This window comes from Lutra lutra, chromosome 1 (genome assembly GCF_902655055.1).
Source record: "Lutra lutra chromosome 1, mLutLut1.2, whole genome shotgun sequence".
Lineage (NCBI taxonomy): Eukaryota > Metazoa > Chordata > Mammalia > Carnivora > Mustelidae > Lutra > Lutra lutra.
The window spans coordinates 28,114,359-28,129,278 of NC_062278.1; the positions used below are offsets into that span (position 1 = coordinate 28,114,359).

At 35.3% G+C, this 14,920-nt stretch overlaps 1 protein-coding gene across 6 annotated transcripts in view; it reads right to left on the minus strand.

Annotated features, from left to right (window-relative positions):
• USP25 (ubiquitin specific peptidase 25) overlaps positions 1-14,920 on the minus strand; it is a 131,074-nt gene that overhangs the window by 99,657 nt on the left and 16,497 nt on the right. For 5 of the 6 annotated variants that reach the window (XM_047721900.1, XM_047721895.1, XM_047721884.1 and 2 more), the window contains exons 2-3: positions 5,495-5,572; positions 2,196-2,341 (exon numbers count right to left, since the gene is read on the minus strand). In XM_047721900.1, the coding sequence (XP_047577856.1) occupies positions 2,196-2,341; positions 5,495-5,572 (224 nt within the window). Of the gene's footprint in view, positions 1-2,195; positions 2,342-5,494; positions 5,579-14,920 lie in introns of those variants that run through there. The other variant, XM_047721877.1, reaches the window with a different exon arrangement.

A 14,920-nucleotide genomic window follows, 5' to 3' on the forward strand; every position in this document is an offset into this window, starting at 1 on the left:
CTTGATGAGTATTTTTCAAGAGCTACACACACAAACACACACACAATTTTTAATTATCATTCATATGGGACACACACCTTCTGAAATCAGGTTTGCCTTCTCCCTAAGAGTTCTAGTCATACCTCTTTTGTCCATAACATTTTCAGTATTCCTTATCAAAAGTCTTGAACAGGTGTCAACATCTGGCTTAAACAATACTTGCTGACTTTACAGAGCAAATAAGACATGTTCTTTTATTTAGAAAAGTCTTACAAATCCTAATTCCCCTACCTACCTATATATATACTTCATGTCACAAAGTCAACCAACCATCTATGTTAAAAATTCACAGCTATCAGTCTAAAATCTTGTCATCCTTTCCACTACAACAGTGAACCATGTTTAGTCAACTTCCTGTTTCCTTCACTTTAACCAGCTGACTTCAGTTGAAAACTTTTTTCCTTTTTCTATCTAATTTCATTTTCCCCCAAGTCTCAAAAACTTAAAAGATAGATGTTATTTTCACACTCTATTTCCTCCACTATTTATACTACTTCTCTTTTTTTCTTACTTCTTACAAGCTTCTCAACCTCATTCCCTTTCATTGGTTCTGAAACAGCTTTTTTTTTTTGTATTATTTAAAGTAATTCAATGAACACTTTTTGAGAAACTAAACAAACTATTCTAGTGTGATAATAGGTACATCAATGGTCTTTTGTCCTGTTAAGCTTCCCATTTAGTAAGCAAGAAAGGCATAAGCAAATAATTTCAAAATAACACAGTACTCATTAAGACCCAAGTAAGCCCTGGTGCTAGAGAAGCACTTACTCCAACCTAGAAGCAAGGAGAATTATTCTAAAGCCAGAAGCTCCTGACCTAAGTCTTACAACACCAGAGGTAATTAAGCTGGGGGTAAAGGCTAGAGGGGATTCCAGACAGAAGGAACAGCAAGTGTAAAGAACAAAGAAATTAAATAGCACTGGGTCAATAAGAACCCCAAGCCACCCTGAATTATCACAATTTTATGAAGTAAGAAGAGAAAAACAGTAGAAAATGAAGTCAGAGATACAGCTAGGGTCCAAACCACAGTTTGTCTTGGATGTAGACATAAACAATTATGTCTGTCTCACATATATAAAACTTTTCATCACCAATATATTACCTATGTGAGGTAGGAATATTTCAGCTTTTGGCACATAAGATCAAATTTGTAAACAAAAATATTAAAATTATCCTGAAAATTTGAAGTATTTTATCAACAAACATTAAAATAATATTTACTGATAACAGTTACAAACAACCATATGAATGTGTTCTTCCTAGTTGTTTCTTAACTCTGAGAAAGTCTATAAACAAAATCAGAAGAGTGCCTGACTGATTCAGTCAGTAGAGCAGGCAACTCCTGATCTGGAGGCTGTGAGTTCAAACCCCAGCCCAGGTGCAGAGATTACTTAAAAAATAAAATCTTTAAAAAAAAAAAAAAAAATTCAGATACTCTTCAAATACAAGTTAGTAACCAAACTTTTCAAACACAGAACGCATAAAAATAAATATCTTTTATATAGTGCAGTTATTACATCATAATGATATATAGAGGTAACTAAACATACTTTGAAAAATTCAGTGCTACATACAAGCATGAACTATTCACATTATAAAGAAAAAGTAGAATCCCACATAAAACTTTCCATATGTATGTATATATGTGTATATGTCTGTGTGATTGTGTTTACTTTATTACATGGTAATAAAACTTTATTCTAAAATCTTCATTTTGGGGAGGGGCGAGGGTTGAGGGAAGGGAAATTCTGTTAAGTGGTAAACCTATCAGTAATTAGAAACAATAGCTTACCTTCAAAAATAATACTAGGCCTCTACCAACATTTAAAATCATAAAACAAATGTCTGTGCCCATTTAAAATCCTGGAAATGTTTGTTTCTTTCACGAGAAATCCCTATAGCTGTTCTATATCTCAAAACAATGAATAATAAATGAAATGCTCTATGAAAGGATATATAACTCAAGTACAATCTTTCACATTTGAAATGGAGAAAACAATAATGCAGCTAATAAAAACATACACTCTTTTCAACTACACTAAAAAGAACCAAGGTTAAAGTGGTTCTTTATCCTTCATCTCTGCTTAAACAAAATATATTCCCAGATAAGTTTTTAATTACATTATTAAAATATTAAGAAAGAGAAGTAAACTTACTTGTGTCTGCTTGGCTTCCCCACACTGATGTATCTATCATTGCCAGGAAGTGCTGTTTGGTAGTAAGTTGTTTCCTCCTGCTGAGGGGTCTTGGCATTCTTTGCAGTAAGGAAAGCCACTGCTAATTCCAAGTTTCCATTACTATCCTTCAAATATCAAGAATGGAACATCAAACATTTTGGAATAACTCCATGCATTCTTACACGATTTATTTAAAATTTCTCCATAACAACTAATACTTAAATAGCAAAAATCACTTTTAGATTTGAAAGCATTCTATGTGATCCTAATTTTACAAACTGATCATAAACAAAGTACATTCTATCAATAGTAATTCCTTTTTCTAATAGGACTACTAATGTAAGAATCTATTCTATAATTTCTTAGTTTCTCATTACTTTTGCTTCTCCTTAACCAAAGTCAATCACAAAACTTATATTTCTAAACAAATAAATAAACCAAAAAATGTTTTTTGGAACTTGCTATACAAAAGGATGAGAATGAATATTTGAAACAATACTTCTGCAAAGAACAACTATAAACTTTAATATGGATGCTGAACACATACCTAGAGGCAAACATATGCAAATATCAGACTTGTAGGGAGGAAACAGCCAAAACATTTTAAAGCTTGGTAGTCCGGACAGACGCACAGAACTAGACAGAAATACTGTCATACAGAAATCCTGTCAAGATGACAATCCTACCCAAACTAAGCATAAAAATTTAACATAATTCTCATCAAAAGCATATTTGGACAAAATTATTCTGAAGTTAATTTAAAAGAAAACATGCTAGAAAACCAAGGATTTTTATATCAGCAAAATAAGAAGAAGAGACATGACGAGTTCTATGTCTTTATTCTCTGGAGAGTTAATAATAAATAAAACAGTAGCTCTGGGATAGCTAATTGAAATAACATTAGGAAACCCAGATATTAATAGTGAAGTGATCTTTGTAACAGAAGGCCAGAACACCTAGACTATGCAGGCCTCATGAACTTTAGCAAACACAGAGACTATAATAGGAAGCCAGTGGAGGGTTTTGGACAGAAATGACATGGTATGACTTACATTTTAAAAGGCTCATTTTGGCTGTGTGTTGAGAACAGACTATAGGAGAGAAAGGGCTAAAGCAGAGAGTCCAACATGATTTGCTCTCACATTTAACGTGAGAGGTGACAGAAGGAGAAAGATTAGGATGATTCCAAGATTTGAAACCTGAGCAACTAGAAGAATGAGGTCCCCAACCCACCCCAACTCCAATTCTCGTTAGTCAGGGAAGAGAGAAAAAAAGTAAAAGTGCAGTTAGAAAAGCACCACTGCTTTAAACTTTATATTGTAACCATTATAAGACTCAGCAGCAACATAATATAATCTATAGCTAGATAAGTAAAAGAGCTGTAATGTGCAATAACAATGGCTACATTTATCGAACACTTAATATGTGCCAAGAAATGTGCTAAGAGCTTTTTATATACTACCTCATATAATAATAATAAACTGAATATAACAGGGATTTCCACAACTTGAAGATCACTTACTTTGGAGGGCTAAAAATAGATTCTTAAACTAGAAGTACTGAAATTAATCAATGATGTGTTTCCCAAAAGTAGATTCCTTGTCAGTATATTACTGAGAAAGTCAACTCATTAGTAAACATCTTACAGAGTTATACTGGGTAATAGTTAAGATTTAAGTGTACTGATTTCCCACCACCAGTAGTTGGTGGTAATGGAAACCAAAATTAAAAAAACAAACAAAAAAACTATAGCACACAACCTACCTCAAAGAAAACGTGGACAATAGGTCATTTGATTAACTCTTTATGTTCATTTAATTAAACATATTCTACATGTTTCCCAAGTTAAAAAAAAAAGAAAAGTATGAATTCCGCAAACTTGCCCTGACAAGGTAATGGGTACAGCCTCACACTCAGAGATACAGAACGGTAAAGGCACTTTCTGAAAACAGACTTGGAGTGACTGGGTCATAAATTGAGGTCTGACATTTTTGTTTCCTCTCCAAATACTTAACAGTTGCTTCATAAACCCTGCATTAATGCTCTGAACAGTACTGTTTCATCATTTTCCTGATAGAAAAAAAAGATGAAGCAAAACTTGGAGTAAAATCGGAAAAGTAGTGTGGCCCCCCAGGATCAGGTTGCTTGGTTCGTACTCCAGCTCTTCACACACCAGCTCCTCTGTCAAGAGGGTTCCCCGGAGGACATGAGCCACATAAAATACTTTGAATAGCACCTAGTATTATAGAAGTTTAATAACCACTAGTTATTATTATTATGAGTATAATCATCTGAAAGATAAGATTATTTCTAGAAACAAATGAAGAACTTTTGGCTCAGAACCAAAAGTTACATAATAAAACTCATCTCACGGAGCAAGTTCCAAAGGACTAGATTGCTGTTAGCCTTTAGCAGCAATACAGAAATAATCTTAAAATGCAGTTCTAGTTTTTTTTTTCTTTTAAGATTTATTTATTTGGGGTGGGGGAAGGGGCAGGACTGCGTCCTTGAGGGAGAGGAAGAGAGAGAGAAGCTCAAGCAGACTCCCTGCTGAGCAATGAGCCCAACGCAGGGCTGGATCTCACTACGCTAAGATCATGACCTGAACTGAAATCAAGAATTGGAGGTTTAACTGACTGAGCCACCCAGGTGTCCCTGCAGTTCTAGTTCTTAAACATCTCTTATTCCCTTGATCTTTTCCAGTGGACATATTCCTGTGATTTGACTCATCTGGGTTTCTCCACGTGGAAATGTGGGAACATCAGAAAATGCAACCAAAATGATGCATTTTACTTACAGCATATGCTAACCTGCTTGCTATTGAATGTTCTCAAGGTGCAATTAGTTAAATGTTAGCCAAGTTTTATTTCTCCTTGGAAAGAAAAAATGTAAGATTCTTACCCTCTATCAATTTTCTCTCTCCTCTTCTTCCTCCCTGTATTTCTCTACTGCACCCTTCTCTACCCCCATTTAAACTCTAACATCATAGCTCTTGAGGACAATCAGCCATCGCATTTGGATTCATATTCTTTCATTTTGCGTGAGAAGTGTTCCAAAGAGAGAAAGATTATCTGTCACTTCAAGGTATCTTGGAACATTAGGCTGCTGAAAACTAACATGCTTAGAATCACAGCCTAAGTAAGGCTCTTACATTATGAAAGTTCTTTCCTATATCTCTATTACTATACCACAAAATGTAACTAAAAACCTTTCATATATGGTAGGCAGTAGAGGTGAGGGTGTAACTTAAACTGTATGCCGTAGAACAGAGGCCATACCTTCAAGGCTTGCTGCAGTATCTGGGCATCATTAATCCCAGTGATTTCTCTCAGCTGATTCAAAAACGTCTGCTGGTGCTAGAGAAGAAAAACAGAAATACACTTTAAAATCTGAAAATATACAAGAATAAGAAAATCAATGATCTATGGGTTTAAAAAAAAAAACAGAAAACACAAAATAAACTAGCATAGAAAACAAAAAAATATAGAGCTTGACAAAGACTCAACAAATTTCACTATTTTAGGGAGATTAACCATTCTCCTATTTCCAAAAGGGAACTTCTATTATTACTTCCCAAGAAATCTTACTGAATTAAGTTTCTGGCCCATTCTTCACTGCCTAATCTATTCCTCCCATCAAGAAAAGGAGTGATATGCACAATGATTAAGCCTAAGAAGAATTAAGGAAAACAGTTGTATCCACTGGGCTACTTTTACTAGGGGCTGAGGCCACTGAACGAGAAATCCTGGCAGTTCTAGCATCTCCCCCTGCCCCTAGGGTCAGCCAGCATCCATTTCCCTAGGATGTCTAAAAAAGACATGCCAAAGGACAAACCACACACTAGGTGTGTATATTACAAGATGGTGATCCTAAGATCTATTTGAGGAAAAAGAAGATCATCTCATTCTCTAATCTGTCCTAAAAGATCCCAAACAGAATTAATCATTTGCCCCCATTTGCTTCAGATCTGCTGGTCTTCATGATCTATTATACTCTGCTGGAGAGAAAAGAGAAAAAGGGATGGGATTCCACTATCAAATGCTGCCCTGAACCTCCCTAATTAAGAACCATGTTCCTTCCGACATCTCCGTATTTCTTTAAACAAGTTCCCTAAAACTGTAAGACAGCACCACAAAATAAAGAAAGCTCAATGGAAATGAAGTGTAAAAGAAGTCATCACTAGAATAAAAGAACCTGCTAAAATCTTTCTTGAAAATGTTTTACATTCATCTCAGTAATAAACCAGTCAAGAATCCTCAACAGATGATAAACTAGGGGTAAAAATTTGATGGAAAATAAAATAGTTACATAGTTTCAAACTCTATTCCTACAAATTATAAAGGTAGAAAGAGTATAACTTTATAATGAAGAAACATGACAAATACCACCTCGATCAAATAATCAGATTTAATATTACCAATACTGGGATAAAATGACAGCATATGCTGCCTGATATTGTAGGATACACCAAGATGACAATACCACCTATGGTGCTCCTGCCCAAAATGCGTAACTGGAATCTAATCTTGTGGAAGCATCAGACAAATGCAAACTGAGGGACATTTTACTAAGTAATTACTCTGTTATCTTTAAAATGCTTATGTCATAAAAGACAAAGAGTGAGTTTCTAGATTAAAGGAGACCAAAAAAAAGGCCTGGTAATCAAATGTGGGAAAACAAACTGCATCTAACACTATGCTATACAGGACATTCCTGGGATAACTGGAGAAATATGAATATGAACTATTTAGTAATAATATTGAATTAATATTATATTCCTGAATTTGATAACTGCCCTATAGTTATGTAAGAAAATATCTATTTTTCTTAGGAAATACAACCTGAAATATTTTAAATTTTAAAGGGGCACTATATCTGCAATTTACTCCCATATAGTTTAAAAAAAAAAGTTGTAGAAGTTCTTTGTACTATCTTGCAACTTTAAATTTAAAATTACTTTATTATAAGGTTTTAAGATATTCTGTATACAGATGTTAATGTTCTAACCGTAAAATGTGCATTTCAAAACATACTCGACAATTTTTTTTTTAAGATTTTATTTATTTATTTATTTGACAGAGATCACAAGTAGGCAAAGAGGCAGGCCAAAAAAAGGCTGGGAGGCGGGAGCAGGCTTCCCGCCCAGCAGAGAGCCCGATGCAGGGCTCAATCTCAGGACCCTGAGACAATGACCTGAGCCGAAGGCAGAGAGGCTTAACCCACTGAGCCACCCAGGCACCCCACATACTTGGACAATTTAAATATGCATAACAAATACACCTTCAGAGTTGAAGGGTCCTAAACAAATTACAAAATGTAATAAAAAAAATAAATAAAAAGCAAACTGAAAATCAGGTTTGAGGTAACCGTCATCCAAATATCTTTTATAGAAACCACATGTATAAGCTAGAAATTACATTCAACTACATGTAACAGAGTCCCATCTAAATAGTAGCTTCAACATACTGCAGTGTCTGTTTTTCCTAACATAATTAGACTGGAGGTGGGCAATCCAGATTTGATAAGACCTCCTACATGTTAAAAAAGACCTAAGCTCCTTCTGTCTTCCCACTGAACACTCATATGTGACATTCATCAAACGTCTGTCTCTCGAAGTCTCCTCCTCAAGCACCCGGTACAAGTTCCAGGGAGGATAAAGGGAAGGGCACAAGACAAAGGGCATAAGCCAAAACAGTCTGACTGCTTTAAGAAGACCCATTCAGTGACTTCCACTTAAAGCTTCCTTGAGCGGAACAAAATGGCATGGCCACTCATAGTTGCAAAGAAGGTTGGGAAACATATTTTTCAGCTAGGCAAAAAGCCACTTTGAAAATGAAATCAAGGTTCTGTTTGTGAAGAAAAGCAAATAATGTACATTAGATAAGCATGGGCAGTACCCATCATGCCATCAATGAATCTTCATTTCCAACACCCTTACTAAAGAGCTGAAATAACCAAGACTATCTAAAAATAAAATAAAAATAATAGCATATAAACAAGGCCATATAAAATGCCAGAAATAAAATAGTTGATTAAAAAAAATCAAACGGGGGTGCCTGGGTGGCTCAGTGGGTTAAGCCGCTGCCTTCGGCTCAGGTCATGATCTCAGGGTCCTGGGATCGAGCCCCACATCGGGCTCTCTGCCTGTCTCTCTGCTTGTGATCTCTGTCAAATAAATAAATAAATAAAATCTTAAAAAAGAAAAAAAAAATCAAACGATCAAACTTAGGGATGAAAAGAACTCTCCTCAAACCTGTCAACTTCCCTATGTTCATTTAAAATAGTACCAATAACTAGCACATGGAACCATGACTAAGTTACTCAATACCAAACATCACAATGTTAAAGATGTAGAAAAATTTTACAGAAATTCTTATCTAAGGTTTCATTTTATTGAACATAAAAAACTTGGAAGATTTTATATGCTTCTCTGTAATCTCACCACTCCATTCTTTACACGGAACATTATTTCCCTCAACTGCAAATTACCTGGTCATGGATCAGGGAAAGACTACTGAACACTTCCCCCAAATCAGTCACTTATACAAACATTACCAGCTATTATTTACAATGCTGGAAAAATGGAAACAATACAAACATCCTCACACTAAGGAAGTGGTTCTAAACTTTAATGTGCAGAAGAATGACCCGATGAGTTTGATAACAAACAAGATTCTCGGCCCCAGCCCCAGAGACAGTGATTCCAGAGGGGTTAGGGCTGATGGCTAAGGGATCTGCATTTTTAATAAGTATCTCAGATGATTTTTTATATAGATGGACTTAGAGGCATAGTTTGAGTCAAGCAAACAAGTGCATATTTTTAAATAGCAAATATATAACCTATATAGAGATTATCTTCACGAAATCATATTAAGCTAAAATGATGGAACACAAAATAATATACCCACTAACAACTACAAGTAAAATGTAAACAGGAAAATAAAGCTCAGAAAAGATTACAAGGGCCCATGTTAGACTCCCAATTCTCTTATCTCTGTATCTACACCCTTTGCCACTTTTAATTTCCTCCCACTAGAGAGATAATTTCCTTGCTGCATTGATGATGGGCTTAGCCATGTGACATGCTTTGACCAATGACCTATTAAAGACAGTCATGCAGACATTAAGTGTATTTGCATGACTGGGCTTCCCTCCTGAACTTCTGTAGCTTCCTTAAGAAGAACATGACCCTGGGAAGCCCATTCGCCCCGGAAGAATGAGGCACCTGTGGAGAAGAGCCACCCTAACCGAGCTGAAAATTGGTGAACATGATTACCGTATTTTGGTATACCACTAACTTTTGGAGTAGCCTATTACGGTAAGAGTTGACTGACAGTTCGTTTTTTAAATTTAAAATTATTTAAATTTTAATAAAATAGCATTTTATTAAAGAGAAGCAACATCTTTGAAATTTTATAGCTTGTAGCTGTAATTTGATGTTTTGTTTATCTTTCACAATACAGTCGACTGAATATCTTAGAAAAAAAAATAATCCAGGTGTATCTCTAGCATAGTTCATGATCTCATGAATTTTGATGGAAAATGAAATAAGGAAGAGAAAATGACTGGGAAGGAGTAGAAGGCTGAGTGTGAAGGAGAAAAGGTGGAAAAACTTTCTTAGTTGGTTAGCAAAAAATGGGAGAGAGATCAGAAGAGGTAAGCTATGAGAAAGATTCTAAGTTTATGGCACAGAAGGCATTGCATTTGTGGTTTTCTCCTTTGTCACAGGCATCTTCCAGCTGTGCTTTTCCTGTCTTTGAAAACCTGCACCTTCATTTCCTACAATTATATGTTTTTCTTGTTGCTATTTCTGTTGTAATTAAGACCCTGGTCTTTCGTTCAAGGTTTGCACCTTTCTAATTATCACACTTCTGGTCTGCAGACACCCTGCTCCTCAACTAAAAATGTCCTGCACATGGGTTCTCTCCTCCTGGACTAGAAACTTTCGATCCAAGATGGATCCAACCCACTCCCTCTCCAGAGCTCATTTTCTGAGCTCTGAGGTCTTTTTTGTATGAATTTATATACTAAAGTATAAGGAGGAGGATGCAATCTGTTCACACTGCTGGACCAAGAAAGGCAAGACACAATGTTCAAAGAAATTCAGCAACTGCAAACAGCACAGAAATCAATAATCTAACAAGCCAAGACTTCATGCAGACCTTCCAATTCCTTCCTCAATGTTATTTTTATCACATGATTACATCTTTAAGTGCCCACTATGTGCAAAATACAGTACTATACACACTTCTGGGTAAAGGAAGCATCAGTAATTCCAATATAAATTAAGACTCAGAGAGTTCTACAGAAATTCTCTCCCTCCCCAATTGAACCTAGCTAATGTTGGGTCTGTTTTAAATCTGTTTCAGTAAATATACAGAATATTTAACACTGAGAATGCAAAAAAAAAGGAATCACTTACTGGCTTAGACCAAAAAAAGAAAATAAGCATTTATTATGTTCTTGCTGTATGCCAAGTGTTTTGAGTGCTTCCAGTTTATAACCTCACTTAATATGAGCACACATGCACACATGTGTGTGCACACACACCCTCCAAAAAGTTACTCTCATTTCATAGCTAACAAAGGCTTCAAGAGATTATTAAGTACAGAGACAGGAATGAAAACAAGTTTTTCAAATTCCACAGTCTGTGCCCTTTCCATATTTTCTCTATATTTCATTTTGGAGATTAAAGATTCAGTGAAAAATGAAAACTCAGTGCAAAAATGCAATACCATCGTCTATGTAAAATACTTAAATAATGGCACAAAAAAAGTGGAGCACCACTAACTACAAGGCAGGAAAACTTTCTACATTAAGGGGCAAATGATTCACAAGTCAGTCAATGGCTCCTGAATTTCCAAATACATATAAAACCTAGTTTAGTGAAAAAGAAAGAAAGCCAAAGGTTTCCATCTTCAGGGGGAAAAAAAAGGCAAACTCCTAGAATAACCTCTAAAAACACTTTCGAGTTTTTTTTTAAGAAAAAGAGGGGAAAATCCTAATCTGATAGAAAATCCCAAGGCATTCTTAAATTTCAGGATCACATTCTCTAAAGCACTGCTAGGCACCATGTGGTATTTTATTTTAGTCACCTATCAATGAAAGGATTAATCATACTACTGCCTTTAAGGAACACGACCATACACACAGCTACTTTTGCAAATATCTTCTGGATCTACCTGGTAAGACTAAACTGTCCTAGTTCATGTTATCCTAGTACATGTTATCTTCCCATAACAAGAAATCCCCATACTTCCTAGACAGATAATTCCAAACACATAAATCTGTCCTTCATGTGGCTTCTTTGTGAGCCGCAAACCTGCCTCTGCCTCTACCAACGATATAACCCAAAACAAAACAAAACACAAACATATTTCACCGATTGAGGACACTGGGAACAACCTTCAACGCACACTAGGCTCTTCCAATAATGTATGGGAGTAATTCTATGCTAGAATCACATCGATTTTAAAAGATACAATCTATTTCACATTCTATCCTCATCTATCAACCCAAATTTACGTACCAGTTTCCTTCTGTTAAAGTTGGAGGGTCTCCTGGCACTTACCACAGATTACAATAATACACCATGGTTAACCACTAGACTCTAAGTCTCAAGAGACCACAGACTATTTTGCTCATCAATGTGCTCCTGGTAACTAAAGCAGCATCTGGCATGTGGTAGGCACTTGATAAATATTGACTGAATAAAAAACTATAGCAAAGTTTGCAGAAATGAATTGGAGTAAGTCAGGTCATAGGCCTTGAACTCATCCACAGGAAAGAACATACTAACTGATTATTGAAGATAGAACAAGTATATATAAATCAGGTCCACTTACTAAACAAACATTCCACATCCTCTTACAATCTATCTAGAATCCCATAGAAAGCTTCATTTTCTAGTTCTGGTCTTATCAACCCTACTTGAATGTGAGTGTACAGTAAAATTTGTTGAAATTTTCAATTGCAAATAATCTAGACAGTAACTCTATAATGGCTGGGGTAATCCTGTATCTTCTAGCATCATAGAGTCAAGGCTTATCACAATCTTTTTGGAAATAGCATTACAAAAAATTACTTATATACCTCTATGGGTGTATAATTCTGAAGGCATGCATTTTTATTTTTCACTATTTACTATTTCGCTATTTACTATTTTTCACTATTCATTATTTACTATTTCACACTTAGGCTTAAATATTCCAGAACTTCTGATTTTAGAAAAATTTTCCCTATCATTTTATAGAATCCCAGAGCCACAAATGATCTTGAGCATTCGTGTAATAAAATTTAAAAAAAAAGAGGAAGAAGAAAAGTAAAGAGATAGGTAGCTAAGAGCAATCGATATAGTTGGTTTTTCCCACCTTTCCTCACCTCAGTCCATTTTCTTACCTGCCACCCCAACTCTTCAATCAATCTAACAGCTGCATGATATCCAGGTCCCTAATAGCAGCCCCCATCCTTATTAGCTAGCAGATAACAGAAATGCATCATAAACAGATATTCTAAATGCACTTTCCCCAAAAAAACTGTTACAAAGCACTGTAAGTTCATATAGAGTTAAATACATTTCCAGGCCAAATAAGAACCCAACACCATGAAACATAGTTTCTGTGAGGATATGCATTCCAAAACCCCAACTATCCCATTCTTTTGGGATAGACAATGTTTTTAAATTAGAGTGCCTTATTCTGTAAAACATCTGGGTAAACAAAAGTTTTGTGAATCAAATCGTATCTTTGAACTATATGATCTGAAGTTTAAATAAAATATATCGTCATATTATCTCTAGTTTCTACACTTAAATTTTCCTAATGAACTTGGGAGTCCAAAAATAAAATCCCTTATACTAATATAACAAAATAAATATACTCTACATAGAACTCTCAAACTAGAATACTATATAATTCCTCACAACTATACGTGTCACAGTTAACTCCTTTGTTAAAGCAAATACAATTTGTGGTCATACTCATTACAGACATAATGCACCCTACTGACTATTAGGAAGTCCAATCATCGAGACATAGTGCTAAGTTTAATAAAGCATATACTCTAAACAACTTTCTTTTTCAGTCCTATAAAGCTATTTGCATCAATGTCCCAGTCTTCAGCACCTCAGCAAACATGTCCACCACCCAATGGACTACTATCACATCTACAGCAAGAACTGAAACTCAGTCTGAGGGCAAACCTCTCCCAAATTTACTCCTTCCATTATTCTTTAGTTTTCTTTACATTTTTGTAGCCAATCATATGTTACTGGTGAATACTTCCCTATACTAAACTTTACCTATTCAAATTACTGTGTGATTTCTATATCCAAATTGGACCCTTATTAATAGAGCTTCCTTAAAAGCAATTTTTATATTCTAACAATACATTAATGATGTAATTCTGTATTTTTAAGGAAATAAGTCTCAAAAATAATTAGGAAGGGAAAAACTAACCATATATGCTAAGTTCTTGCCTAGAACTGCCATTAACAGAGCACTTGTTTTTTTAACTGAGCACTTATTAAAAGTATGGAAGGCACTAGAGATTTCAATACATAGGTATGATTGACTAAATCTTTGGCCATCAGTGACTGAACTCAATCTACAGCCCCTCTCCTGGCCACTGGCCTAGGGAGTGGGCTGAAAATTCCAACCCTCTAATCACAGTGGTTGGTTTTCTGAGGTTGGTTTTAGAAGGAGTTAACTCATCAGCATACAAAAGACAGTAAATTCCAAGGATTCTACAGGTCCTGTGACAGGAACCTGGGAAAAAGACTAAATATTTCTTTTTTATTATATCATATCTAGCCACATGAAGCTACTGGTAGATAACAGATGGCACCAAATTCTTCTGTTTGTTTTCCCTTGTTCATGGACTTCCCTACCTAGAACGATACTGTCAATCTACCTAGTAGTCTTTCCTTTCATTTCAACCACTCCCTCCTCGACAAAGCCTTTCCTATTCTTAGATCCTCTTCTTCGTCCTACCAATACATCTTATAAATACTTCATTTAACTTGGAATATCATATATGCATTTCTGACGTGTCCCACCACCACCAAACTATAAGCTTTCTGTGTACTACTTACTTCTCAATCTGCTTCAAAGAAATAATAATTAAATGCACAGACATGATAACAAGATGAATGAGTAGTAAGCATAAATGTACAACAGGCAACTGAAAACCTGAAACAAGAGTATATCTAACGGTATAACATTTAATTAATTTTGAATATACAAACTTAGTACTAATGAACATATAGAAGTGAGAAAATACATGATCTCTCAAAGACAGCTTACAAAGGAAGAAGGCAGAAAATCAAAGACTAAACCTTAGAAAATCCCCCCAGTTAGGAAGTACAAACACAAAGTATCATATTAGCAGCCAAATTTTACTGTACAACACAGCCCAAATGTGAAGAATTTAAATACATGTACTGACAGTTCACAGAGCAAAAACGGACATACTCACAGAAATCTTGCCCAATAGCTGGGCCTATATGCTATCTTTCTACCCAATAATTCTCAACATTTTTGTGTTTGTAATATGCATTCAAATACTAAATATTTTTGGCAACACACTTGAGAAGGTTTAAAACCTTCACCATAAGAAACTACAACTCCTAAGGCAGTTAGCAATAATTACAACACATTATTACTCCAATACATAATACTATCTCAAAGTGTCTGCAAAAGCAGTTA